Source organism: Sesamum indicum, linkage group LG4 (assembly GCF_026168435.1).
Source record: "Sesamum indicum cultivar Baizhima isolate 11 linkage group LG4, ASM2616843v1, whole genome shotgun sequence".
Classification (NCBI taxonomy): domain Eukaryota; kingdom Viridiplantae; phylum Streptophyta; class Magnoliopsida; order Lamiales; family Pedaliaceae; genus Sesamum; species Sesamum indicum.
In genome coordinates this window covers 3721345-3734444 of record NC_142660.1, presented here as the reverse complement: position 1 = coordinate 3734444, position 13100 = coordinate 3721345, and the positions used below count along the sequence as shown (strand labels likewise).

The following is a 13100-nucleotide window of genomic DNA, read 5'->3' as shown; positions in this document are numbered from 1 at the left end:
AGGTTTTAATTTTTTTTTATTTTTGTAATTAGACAATAGTTCATATTAATACAATATTTTTTTTAATTATTAATATTTCATAATGTTGATTACATTCCATTATTTCATATTTACTCAATTAATTCAATTCACAAATATAATTAATTGAAAATTTATTAAATTAATCTAATTCTATATTAAAATTTATTAAAATATATAAATTTATTTATTTATATTTATTAAATAATTTATTAAAATATATAAATTTATTTATTTATTTAAATTTATTAAATATATGAATTAAATTATTTATTAAAATATATAAATTTATTTATTTATTTAAATTTATTAAATATATGAATTAAATTATTTATTAAAATATATTAATATATGAATTAAATTATTTATTAAAATATATTACATAAGTATAAAAAGTTATAAAATCATAAATAAATTATAAAATCAAAATTAGGAATGATTTTAGTAATTGTAAAGAAAATATTACAAATATAAATAAATGACCGTTCCTAATACCAATACTAAAATAGTTCTACAAATGTATTTCTATCATGTTAGATATTTATTTCTATCATCTCTCTCTTGTCAACTTCCAGGTCACTTTTTATTCTTTCTCTCTCTTTTTTTCCAAAATTTTCTTATTATATTTTTTATTTATCTAATTAATATACTTTTAAAATAATAATTAATTTTTAAAATTTAAATTAATAGTGCACACACATTTGAGTGTGCCAAATATATATTAGTTATTTTTTATAGTTCTATTTGTCAATAAATTAAAATATTATTCAAATTAGCAGACTGATTATGAACACAAACTATTTATAATAAATAACAATAAATTTTGGATAAACCCTAAATTTACAAATTGGCATAGTTTTAAGACATTTGATGAAATTAATATACAGAATTTGTGTATTTTAGAAAAAGAAATTAATAAAAAAAGGGTAGGGGTGGGGGGTGGGGGGACTAATGGCAACTTTGGGAATACAAGTGATACTGCAGCCAAGGTCGTCATCATCATCTTCGTACCCAAGAAGCACAAACCATTTCTCTCTGCCATATTTCTCAAAGTCTCTCTCTGTCTCTCTGTCATATTTCTCAATGCGAATTCCTTTTCTTCTTCTTCTTCTTCCTTTTTTTGCGATTTTTCGATGATTTCTTAGAATCTTGGGAAGAAATTGTACTAAAGATATTCAAAAAAGAAAAAATCCACAGGTAAAAACCCTAAAAATCGCCGTCCTCTTTCCGGCCATTTTACCCAAAACCACCGTCCATCCTCAATCCCACGTTTTAAGCCTCACCCCTTTCTGTTTTCTCTATTCATGTTCCGATTCTCACCCAAAAAAACAGAGGAAAGAATAAGGGGGGAAAGATCAGCAGAAAGGGAGTGAAGGGTTATCTTCTTTCACTAATCTACTAAATCTGAAGGGTTTCTGCAGCCTCGATGAAGGAGAGACGGTGAAGTGCGTTCAAGATTCACCGCCTCTGATTCTGCCCCTACGCAAGGCAGCACCCTTGGGGAAAAAACAGCGACTGAGGTACAACGGAGGTAGTAGGTGGGCTCAATGCAGACAAATCCAAGAAAGGGAAACCCCACTGGTAAAACCCCCTACTCACACTCACATGTTTTCTACTGATGAAGTGAGTTTGAATTCGTATGAGATCCATGTTGCTGGAAGAAACGAATTAAAAGCCCTTTTATGTGTGATCCTGAATGTATCACCTCTAAGATTGATTTACATCTTATATGTCCAGACACATTAAATCTATGGATACACCTAAATTGTGACTCCTTTTCATATATAAATTCCAAGAAATATTTTATAATCTCTCTAGGTTGTGATTTGTGATGTGGGCCAACAGAAAACCTGCCAGAGATTTATTTCCCTCCAAACACCTTCTTCTTAGCAGTCACAAATTATTAGGATCTCAACATGTGTGTGTGTTTCTTCTGCTTTCTCTTTTCCTTTCCCTTTCTAGAATAATTTTCACATGTTGAGTGTTTCTCTGTAGATCTCCAGTAGATTGCCCAGGCTGCAAATGCTTCTGCCCAATGGAGTTTTCTTTAGATGTGAATTCAGTGTGTTCAATGAGTTCTTCAAGAAGATTAAAGGTGAAGCTGACAGGTATTCTATTTTACATTGAAGTCTCGATTTCTGCTGTTGTTTTTTGTTCATACTTGAATTAGTTTCTGCATGTAATGCTTAATCTTGGTTGTCTTATACGATGATTCATTTAAAATAAATAAATAATCATAAGCTATGACAAGTTATCGCCCTTGTTGAGGTGTGAAGAGCATTCTTCTGGTCAGTTCTTTTAAGTCCTCATTAGTTGACGAGATATTTCCTCCACTCCTTTCAAGATCTAATAGTTAGCATTGATATACTGGGTTTTACATAATGCTGGGATTGGTTGGACATTACAATGGTTAACCTGTGAATAGCGCTCTCTTTTGTCAATTATGTTGAGGCTTTTTTCCAGAACTCAGGGAAAGTTTTGATGATCTGGCAATTAATATGACTTAGGATTAACATTTCAGTGTGGTTAACCATAGCTAAAAATTTGATATTATTTTAATATTTTGTTCTAACTGTTGAAGTAGTTCCTTTCTCTGATTTGGGTTTCTTATGTTCAACTTTCTTACGTGATAAGCTTTCGATGTTTTCAGCTCATTAGCATGCCTTTTTTGTTTTCCTTTAATAGCTCATATTAATATCCTGATCATTTGGCTGTAGGAACTTGGAATTTCAACAATCCATGAGGGAGATTAAGGAGAAAGCAGAGGACTTGAAAGGGGTGAATGAGGATCTGAAAGGTAGGTAATGTTACAAGTTACAACAATATATAATTCTTGTGTTGTTGTGGGGCACATGTTTAACTATTTAGAGACTGAGAAATAATGTTGTATGTCAAGTTGGCAGACACTTCCAATGTGAGCTCTGAGATGGTGAAATGGTGAAATGCAGAACAAAAGCAGACTATTGAGCAGCTGTACAAGCATGTAGATGGTGTTTGGTCGCAGGCTCAAGAAAAACAAAAAAGGTATAAATCATCCTCTAGTGGTTCTACAGTGTCTTCCCAAAGGTGAATTAGCAATATGGAGTTTGACTTAATTGAAGTACTTCTGGACATATATTTTGTTTTCCCTAACTCTTTGTTCCTTGTTTTCCTCAACTCTTGGCTACTAAAGGAACTAATTAAAATTTCTGGGTACCTTTTTCTGGTTAGAGTGTAGCTACTTACATCAATATATTTTTTAATGCATTATTCATATCTTTGGCATCCAGCCTAAAGAAGAATTGGATTATTTTTTATTTGTCTATAACTAGAACAGTCAGTGCTGAAACATAAACTATACTCCTATTTTTCTTTCACAGAGCACAACATTCTCTACTTACAAATAATGCAAAAACACACTAGAAAAAGAGAACAGACTGAGAGTCGTCTTCATTCTTTAGTCCAGGACCTTAAGATTGGACTGGACGGTGTTACCTTAGTTTACATGTAACTATATTACTGATGCAGGAACATTATTTATATATAGTTTGCTATTATGCTTCATACTGGCACGGTATCTGTGGTGTCGGCTGCTTCTAGATGAATTTTACACGACTATGATAATTTTGGCTCTAAAGTTGTGTAAACCACAAGTATGCAATATGTTATTCTATTACAAAAAAAGATAAGAAAAAGAATTGGGATAAGTTTTGTATTAGCTATAACTGGAATACTCATTTCTGATACATACTCCTAATTTTCTTCCACGGAACACAGCATTCTCTACTTACAAATAAGCAAAAACACACTAGAAAAAGAGACAAACTGAGAGTCATCTTCGTTCTTTAGTTCAGGACCTTAACCTTTGACTGGACCGTGTTACCTTGGTTTACATGTAACTGTATTAGTGATGCAGGAACATTATTTACATATAGTTGCTATTATTCTTCAAACTGGCTCAGTATGTGTTGTCAACTGCTTCTAGATGTGTTTTACACAAGAATGTTAATGTTTCACTCTAAAGTTGTGTATGAACCACAAGTATGCAATATGTTATGTCTATTTTGATGTAAATAAGCTTGCATTGTATGGTTACAAATTCTTCTATGTATTTTTTTTTAATAATGGATAAGATTTAAAATTAAATTTAAATTCTATCACCTTATTTTAAGTTAATCCTTTCACTATGTTTTAGGTTCATAATGTGGGGTAAAAATGCAGTTCACAACCTAAATTATCTTGGTTAAATCAAGTTTAATTCCATTATCATATTTTTAAAAAAAAATCATGATGATTCTCATTTTACTTTTAGAGAATAGTATATGCTTATCTATATTAATAAAAATTAATGATTAATATTATTCGATTCAAATTGAAATTTTACATTAGGCAATCAAATGAGGTACTATATGTATTGTTGAAGCCTTATTATGATTTATTATTGGAGTCCTTGAGGGTATAAATGTTGTTTCACACTTCTATCTATTAAAGGAGTTTAGGATTATTAAATAGTTCATTATTCTATTAAAGCTTTGTTTTTCAAAAAAAATTTATTTATTATTATGAAGATATTAAGTCATCATTCACAGTTTTTATACATAATATAGATATAGAGAACTTGATTTTAATTGATCAAAATACTATTCATTACTTAATGCTGGATCTAGTATCAGAATGGATGTAATCCTTTTAATTTTTTGATGGCTCCTTTATGTATTTTATTATTACGGCCAGCACGTTTCTTCTTCTCCATAGTAGTTTATGGCGGGCATGGTGCACAGTGGCGCCAAGGGCTCCTGGAGCTGCACCGTGCACCATGCGCCATTTCGACTAGAACAATGTATAAGAAATTAAAATAAATAAATAATACTTATATTTTTTTCCTTTAAAAAACTAGAGAAGCAATTTCAGAAATTAAAATTTAAGGAATATGTAGTAACTCTATATACTATACTAAAGTAAAGCATATAGTTTAATTAGTGAACCATAGCATACTTTGATCAATAAACAAATAATAAATATATGAAAAGTGATGACTTCAATTTACATTAATACTTAATTAAAGAACATAGAGTACATAGTTACATTACATAGTATCAGAATCAAAGACAAGAAAAGGAAAAACAGAGTAACTCTATGAAGAAAAGAAAAGAAAGAAATAACAAAATTGAAAAGAGAACGAGAAGCCAAAAAGAAGAACTGAAAGCATCATGAGAAAGTAGCAGCAACACAAGAAAAAAGAAAGAAAACGTAATTGGTGGCGGCACAGGGAATAAGAAACAGTGCCTGTTGTTCCTTATTTTTTTAATTTCTTTTATAAAATTTTGATGGCCCAGACCTAAAAAGGCCTAGGCTCACAAAGGAGCACTGCGAGCGCCTCGGCAATAGCCCGAATGGTGCCCAGCCGTCACCATGGCAACGCGTGGACGAAGGCCAGCGCCACAGGCCAAGAATGGCGAGAGGCTTGCGCCTTTGGCCATGGCGCGCGCCCTTAACTACAATGTTCTTCTCTCTACACAGATATCTTGTTTTCATTTTCTATTTTGTTGCTTTTGCTTACATTATTAAACATCTATACAAGTAGGTGAATATATGCGCCTTCAACATGTTTATGAGGCATGACATTAATTTCTTTTTGCTTTCGGGAGTTGGTGGATAATATATTTTCACATATACACAGTTGCGATTCACCCATAGCCCAGCTCCTTGTCATGGTTCGACTAAGGACAACGAGCCCAAATGGAAGGCTTCTGCCACCGCCCCCCCCAGTTGTTGCTTCTGCTACCGTCTGTCGAGTAGACCTCGACACCATCCCACATTTTAGGAACATGTTTTCTTTCTTTTTATTAATCATTTCCTTATTTCTGTGGGTCTGCATGCATACACTGAGGACAATATATGTGCTGGGTGTGGGGAAGGTATGTTGTGCTTTCTGCTTGTGAAGTTGTGATTGATTTTTTGGGATGTGGTTGGATAGCATTATACAACAATTCTTGCAAAATTGGTTGTGTTGTTGAAAATTTGAATTAATGTGTTGGAATATGGATGTGTGGGGATTGAAAATGTTTAATTGGGGTTGACAATTTTAATTGAACCCCGAAACTTGTGAAGGAAGTTAGTATGTCTTGAGAAAAATATGTGAATTATGCTGCAGTAGATGTTGAATTTTCAGATTGTTGTCTTGTGATATCCCTTACATTAATAGAATCTTTTGGTATAAGTTGAGATAAGTAGGAGAAACTAGCACTAGTGGCATATTAAAAAAAAAATGTGTGAAGTGTGTTCCATTGACTGCATCAAATGAACGATGTTCAAGAATCAACACAAAAGCCCTTTGTGTGAGCTTTTGAACCAAAGCACTACCATTTAAACAGTGCTTCTACATTTCTTTTGATTGAGGGCATCAAACTTAGTATGTTCATTCTAGAACTTGCTTGTGTAATACATTTTGAGACCACAATCTTCTAAGATTGGTGTATGAAAGTGATAAGGGCACTTAGGAGTAACCCATTGACCTGAAAATAACCTACCTTGAATTCAGCCATAGAAACATCATTTGAGCCTTGGCTTTTCTTTTCTTGATTAAACCACATTATAAGCTGAATTATCCCCTTCTTGGTTATTTCCTGAAGTGATTTTTGAACCTATTCGAGGGGATGATGTTGGCTTGGTTGCTTGTGAATCGACATGGAAATGAGTGAATTAAATGATTCAAGTTGTATACTGGGGATGCATTGCTAGCCCCAAGGAAAATAAATAAAAGAGGAGCGAAGAGGAAATGAAAAAAAAAAAAGAAGAAGAAAAAGAAGGAAAAAAAGTAGAAAACTGATGAAACAAAAAAGAAAAAAAAGAAGACAAAAAGAAAAAATTCTGAAAAAGAAAGAGATTCAGAAATGGAAAACAAAACAATTTGACGAGTTTGATTGTTCAAAGCGCTTGAATCGAGTTGAAGGAGAATGAGCTTTGAAGGATAAGCAACTAGGTTGGCATCGCTCCTTTGAATTCATCAGCCACAATTCGACCTATTTTTTACCACACCTTGTCCTTATCCCCATTACAACCCATGGAAAGACCCTTTGATTCATGCATTAATTTGCATTTCGTTGGTGGTGGAGATTTGATTCACAAGCAAGCCTATGGTAATGACATACTATGTATTGATTTGAGTGGAACCCAAATTCTTAAACACTTTATGAGTGATTAGAGTGATACGCGAATTCTTAAACACTTTATGAGTGATTAGAGTGACACCAATGTGAGAGTGTTGAGACTTGTTTCATTTGATTTTGATAAAGTCAATGGGATACTTGTGTGTTGAATGTTTGTGCTACAAGTGATTGTTCTCAGTATTGCTATCTCTTCTTAAACTATTAAGTCTTATTAGTGTAGGGGATATACTTGACTGACATGAAAGGAAATTTGACAATTGCTACTTGGATAATTCGTGTATTTGGATTGAGAAATGTTTGAGGGCAAGCATGGCTTCGGTGTTCGGGAATCTAATGAAATATATTTTAACCTTCTATTCATGCTTATTTTGAGTTATTGGAAAGGATTTTGTTGTGTAGGTTAGTTAAGATACCCCAAGTTCCTGGAAGATGGGAGTGTAATGTAGGTGATAGTTTTTTACACATCACAGTTGGAGGTTATAGGATTCAGAGTCAGCTCTTGTGTTATTTTGTTGGGTGGTTTTTTGTCTAAAGTTCAGAAATAGCATGTCAATTATAATTATACTTAATGTTGTCTGTTGTCTGTTGTCTTTTGTCTCTTCCTAATAATTGTTTCTCTGAAGGGGTCAAGAGAAGCCATCACGTATCAAATACTACTTTACTCTTGTTTTGTCAATCTAGCGTTGTCATGTAATAGCATTTTATTCATGCAAAAGCAGTAAGGTGGAGTTAATCTTAATTTCTTAAATTCGCTGCACAAAGAGGAACTGTGTAGAATTATATTAAAATATTGAAACCGTTATGGTCTTCTTTATCACCAGAACTGGGATTGATGTGCTTGGATGATATGTTAAAAATGTTTATGCTATTTTTTGGAGGCCATATGCTAAAATCTTTCAATTGACAATCTAGAGACTTCACGGGAATGGCAGTCTGAATGGGCTTCTTCAAGAATAGGCTTTTGTAACTCATACTGGTCGTGGCATGTGTGAAGTTTTGGAGAACTTTGTAGTCTCTGTTTCCAGCATAAAGACAAAAGGTAGCTTGCCTTGTGGCATGCATGGTATTTTTCTGCACTTCGGCACGTGAATTGTTTCAATTATAATAATTCAATCCTTTAAGTGCTTTTGTATTCTCATAATTCTCCCACGATGAATTAGGGTTCTAGTGGACCTGGTAGGGTTTTGAAGTTACCAATTTTGGCCATGGACGTGTTCCACTGATAGGTTTCCCCAGGTTTGCCGTATTATTAAGAATTATGTGTTGGAAAAAGATAGAAAATTAGAATCATAAAGAACAATTGAATATTATCTTGTTCACATGATTTGCTAACAGAGACTGTTTCGGACCGATAGTTAACTAATTGGCTTTTGGTTGATGGTGGTTGTTTTCTCATTTTGTACTTGTCCCATTTCTTTAGCTACCATGTCTTTCTTGGTCAGTTTTTTGGATTAAGGATTGTTCTGTTTAAGGTGACATGTAAATCATTCTTGTTTTGTGGTATTCTTATTGGTGTTATGAAGATATGTCTGCGACTATACTTCCCAGTGTTGGAAAATCAGCACTTTTGACTATGTTGACGGGAACTCATTTAGAAGCCCCATCATATGAGTTCACCACACTGACTTGAATTCTGGGCATTGTTCACTACAATGATGCTAAAATACAACTCCTTGATCTTCCTGGAATTATAAAAGGAAGGGGTGTGGTAGCGAGGAAATGCTTTTGATGGTTTTGGATGCTTCCGAAGTAAGTGGTAGTGCTGTCAGTTTCTATTGGATGATTGGAGTAGTTCTGTTTGAATGTTTTGCAAGCCACACCCAATCACTAGGGGTGACATGCCATGATTAACAAGGGGAGATCAATAATGCATTATGTTCCTACAGAAGTATGCTTAAGAACAACATTAGCATTCAATTTCAGTGCCAATATCTTATGATTACTGTCTGTTGATGCCCTTTCAAAGTTTCAGTGTAATTTATGATGTCAGAAAAAGATTTTGGCCCCATTAGTTGTTTGTGTGGTTATATTAACCTGAATTGTTCTCTGATCTGGCTCACTTTGATTGCCTCCGCTAATGTTGCCTTGATATTGAAGGAGAAAGCATTTAATATTTACTTGAAACTAAGAAAAAATTTTCTTATATTTGGTGATTGACAGTAATCTGGTTAATTTTCTATTTTTGATTTTCCAAATTTGGTCATTGACGTGTTTTTAACTACATCCTTTCAACTCCAAATTTGGTCATAAAAGTAATTATGCCAATTTACATAATTATGCTGAAACCAATACATAATTACTTTTATGCGGTGCTTTTGGACAGTTATCTGCCTATTGGTTTCAGCATTAAGTAATTTCTAATATGTTATATTTTAATTAGTTATGTAGCTTTAATTCTAATATTTTTCGTGGCTCAATGATCGTGAAATTTCTAGAGTGAAGGGCATCGACAAATCTTAACAAGGAAATTGGATGTTGTGCGTTGCGCTTAAATAAAAGATGTTTGGGCTTGTCATGGATCTAACCTTTATGCATAATAAGGATGTAACAAAACCTTTCAATGCCGGTCAACAGGGATTCACTTTACATGGTGAGAACATCTTGTTATAACTTTGTTTCATTCCTACTCCAACCTTAAGAAAGAAAGAGAATTGGATTAATAAAAAATTGAATTATTCATTTATTTCTGATTGTTTCTTAGCATTTGTTTATCCATTGGTTACATTATATATTATACATCATTACTTGTTTTAAATTTTGTTTTGTGTTTTTGAGAGGTACTTGTGATACAAGAAGAGTGATATTTTTTTATTGGCAATATTATAGGTATTCTTCTTTAATAGGTTTTGTTATTTATTAAAGTTTTAGCCTTAATATTTACGTTTGTGGTTCATGCACAACTTTATAGACAAACGTTGTAATATGTAGACTAATATGATTTTTTTTCAGAATATACAGTATTATTCCCCTTTTATTATGTTTTAATTGAGTAAAAAAGTGAAAGTAGTAAATAGTTTTCTTTTCAGTTAGATATACAAAAATTATATTTAGGTAATTTTGTCCTTAAGGTTATATGTCTTTTCACACTTTTGTCTATGTAGTTTCAAGGAATTTTGGATTATTAAATGATTTATTTTTCTATTGAACTTTTTAAATTTTCATTGTTATGTATAATATAGATATATATTTCTTAATTTTAATTGATCAAAATATTGTCTATCGCTCAGTGCTGGATAGAGTAGCAGCAGAATGGAGGTAATCTTTTTATTTTTTTTAATGGCTCCTTTATGCTTTTTGATGATTCTGGATCCTGGAGTAGGTGAGTAAGTGGATAAATATATTTTTCATGTATACAATCAATAACTAGATGTGATTATATTTGCTTATGAATACATCAAATGTGACAAAACGGTAACGAAGCAACTGGAACGGTGACTCCAATTTCCAGTAAGCTGGGAGTGTGGGGAAGTTATAGGAGCAAGATTCAGCTCTTGTGTTATTGTGCTTGGTGGATTCTATCTCAAGTTCAAAGATAGCATGTCTTATAATTAATATTTCATTTTGTCTTCTGCCTCTTTATTTTTGTTCCTAATAATTATTTCACTAATGGGATCAAGAGAAGCCTTTAGGTATGGTATCAAATCTTACTTTACTCTTATTTTTGTCAATCAGGAGTCGGGTATCAACTTCTTTTTTCATCCAAAACACTATGGTGCAGTTAAAGTTAACTTCTTAAATTATATAATAGGTAGTCGAGAGAAACTATAACTTGTTGATTCGTTTCGTATGACCAACTGTTTACATAGAATATTGATAGAGATTAATTTTGTTTTCAAAAAGCATTTTTCACATCCTTTTCACTTACTTTGTGTTCAAAGATTTTGTTAATTATATTAGAATATGTTTTAACATAATTAGTAAATATATTAATTTCATATATATTTGATCAAATATATAAACTAAAAATAACTTATGTAAATAAATTGGAAAGGATGTAGTTAGAAATTTCGCCAATTGGATATTTATATGATGGAGTTGAAAGAGACTATCTTTATCTAATATGTGAGAGTTTGATTGATTGTTTTGGATGAGTTCTAATTGCACATTGTATGTCTTCTTTTATTCTTTCATCTTTTTATTTATAAATAGTCTGAATTTTTGTGTCTAATTATATGTAAGATTTAGTTATTTATTGTAATATTGTCTTCACTAATTTCGGTCATTTTAATTATATTTCTTGTTATTTTATGTCTATGATATTGTGAGAAATATACTTCATTAGAGAATTTCTTATTATATGTTCTATGTTTAGAGAATTTTATGTCTATGCGATTTTTTTCAGGTATGTTTAGTGTTGTGTTTTTGAAAAATAAAAATTATTGTTCATTGTGAAATTATTATCAAATTATGTCTTTTATATATATATAAATTTTGGGTTTGTATCAGATGTGAAATATATCACTAGATAAAAATTTGATATTTGCATTTGTATTTATATGTTTAATTTTTAAATTATCTTTCAATTCTACTACCATGCTCACCCTCAAATATATATATATAGAGAGATTTAATTAATAAAATAAATAAAATTATTTAAATTAAATTAAAAGTTATGAATGTATATTATTCATTCGCATAAATATTACTTTGACCTGCTTTTTGGTAATTATAGAAATACTTATTAGGGCATTTATCTTTAGTTTTTTTTTTATAATTAAATTTTATTAAAACTAATAAATGATAATTCAAAATAATTTATGCAGTTTATATAAATCACATCAGAATTAGTAATTTATATATTAAACAAATATTTTTAAATTATTAAATTATTTTTTTAAAAAAAATTATGCCTTTTTTTCAATCCTACCACCATGCCCACCCTCAGCAGGGGTAGTTTTTAAGTTTTGGATGGAAAGATAGGGGTGGTTTGTATAAAAGGACAAAAAGTGAGGGGTATAAATATAATTATCTTTAGTATATATTCAATTATGTACATATTTATATTTTTGTAATATAAACATATATAATTTATTAAAATAAAAATAGTGAATGAATATTTAGCCTAGGAACTAATCTGTATTAATAATTTAACATTTCAATTATTAAGAGATACAATTTTACATAGATATTTGATAAAAATAAAATAAAATTATTTAAATAAAATAAAAATTGGTATAAATATTCATTCGGTTGAATATTACTTTGACATTTCTTTTATTTTTTGGTAATTATAAAAACGCTCTTGAGGGCATTTTTATTATTAAAAGTATAAGGTAGACTGTGGCATTTTTGGATTTTAATCACCCCTGGCAACATTTAAAATAAAAAAAAGACCCCTGTTAACCTTATCAAATTTTAATTTAATTTTTATAATAGAAATGTTCCCAGTAGTTTATGTAATTACCAAAATATGAAGTCAAAGTAATATTTATGTGAATAAAAAAGACCTTATATATTCTCTATTAACTATTTTATTGTTGAAGCTCTGTATAAAATTACATTCCTTTGAAATATCAAATTATTTAATTAATATATTAAAACATTAGTTATTAGGTTATAAATTAGGGTCATATTTACACCTCTTCATCTACCACTGTTGTCTTTTCAAAAATTAAAGAAATCATCTCTAACAACCTTTAAATAAAAACATTATCTATGTTAGTCTGAGCAAATTTTAATTTAATTTAAATGTGGCAAAGTAATATTTATCGGAATAAATAATATGACTCCATGTATATTTTTATTATTTATACTAATTTTTAATTATAATTTAGATTATTTATTAACTTTTATTAAATTTAAAAATTAGTTAATCAACTATATAGCAGGATATAACGTTTCACCAATTTTATTTCCCTCATTCACTGCATGTTGTGATTATGTTGTGCAGTTCAGTTTTACCACATCAATTCGGTTTCAAATTAATGCATATGA

The 13100-nt window shown here is 30.8% G+C and overlaps 1 protein-coding gene across 12 annotated transcripts; it reads left to right on the top strand.

Annotated features, from left to right (window-relative positions):
* The first annotated feature begins 991 nt into the window (after positions 1-991).
* LOC105160041 (mitochondrial import inner membrane translocase subunit TIM44-2-like) lies at positions 992-11078 on the top strand. Of its 12 annotated transcripts, none has more exons than XR_016065242.1 (6): positions 993-1599; positions 2014-2126; positions 2736-2815; positions 2967-3042; positions 8079-8205; positions 9602-11073. XR_016065242.1 is itself a non-coding variant. In XM_088879870.1 (5 exons), exons 2-5 carry the CDS (start codon positions 2041-2043, stop codon positions 5937-5939), a joined length of 504 nt encoding a protein of 167 aa, XP_088735996.1. In that variant the 5' UTR covers positions 992-1599; positions 2014-2040; the 3' UTR covers positions 5940-8072. The 12 variants fall into 12 exon arrangements, 4 of the variants coding, with proteins under 4 accessions (XP_088735996.1, XP_088735999.1, XP_088735998.1 ...); XR_016065243.1 differs by lacking the exon at positions 9602-11073 and adding an exon at positions 8690-9214; XM_088879870.1 differs by lacking the exons at positions 8079-8205; positions 9602-11073 and adding an exon at positions 5678-8072 and having other exon boundaries at positions 992-1599.
* The last annotated feature ends 2022 nt before the right edge of the window (positions 11079-13100 follow it).

Coding starts and splice junctions, on each gene's coding strand:
- LOC105160041 (XM_088879870.1), top strand. CDS start 2,041: ATGCTTCTGCCCAATGGAGTTTTCTTTAGATGTGAATTCAGTGTGTTC. Junction 2,127..2,735: donor ATTAAAGGTGAAGCTGACAG/GTATTCTATTTT, acceptor ATTTGGCTGTAG/GAACTTGGAATTTCAACAAT. Junction 3,043..5,677: donor GCTCAAGAAAAACAAAAAAG/GTATAAATCATC, acceptor ACATATACACAG/TTGCGATTCACCCATAGCCC.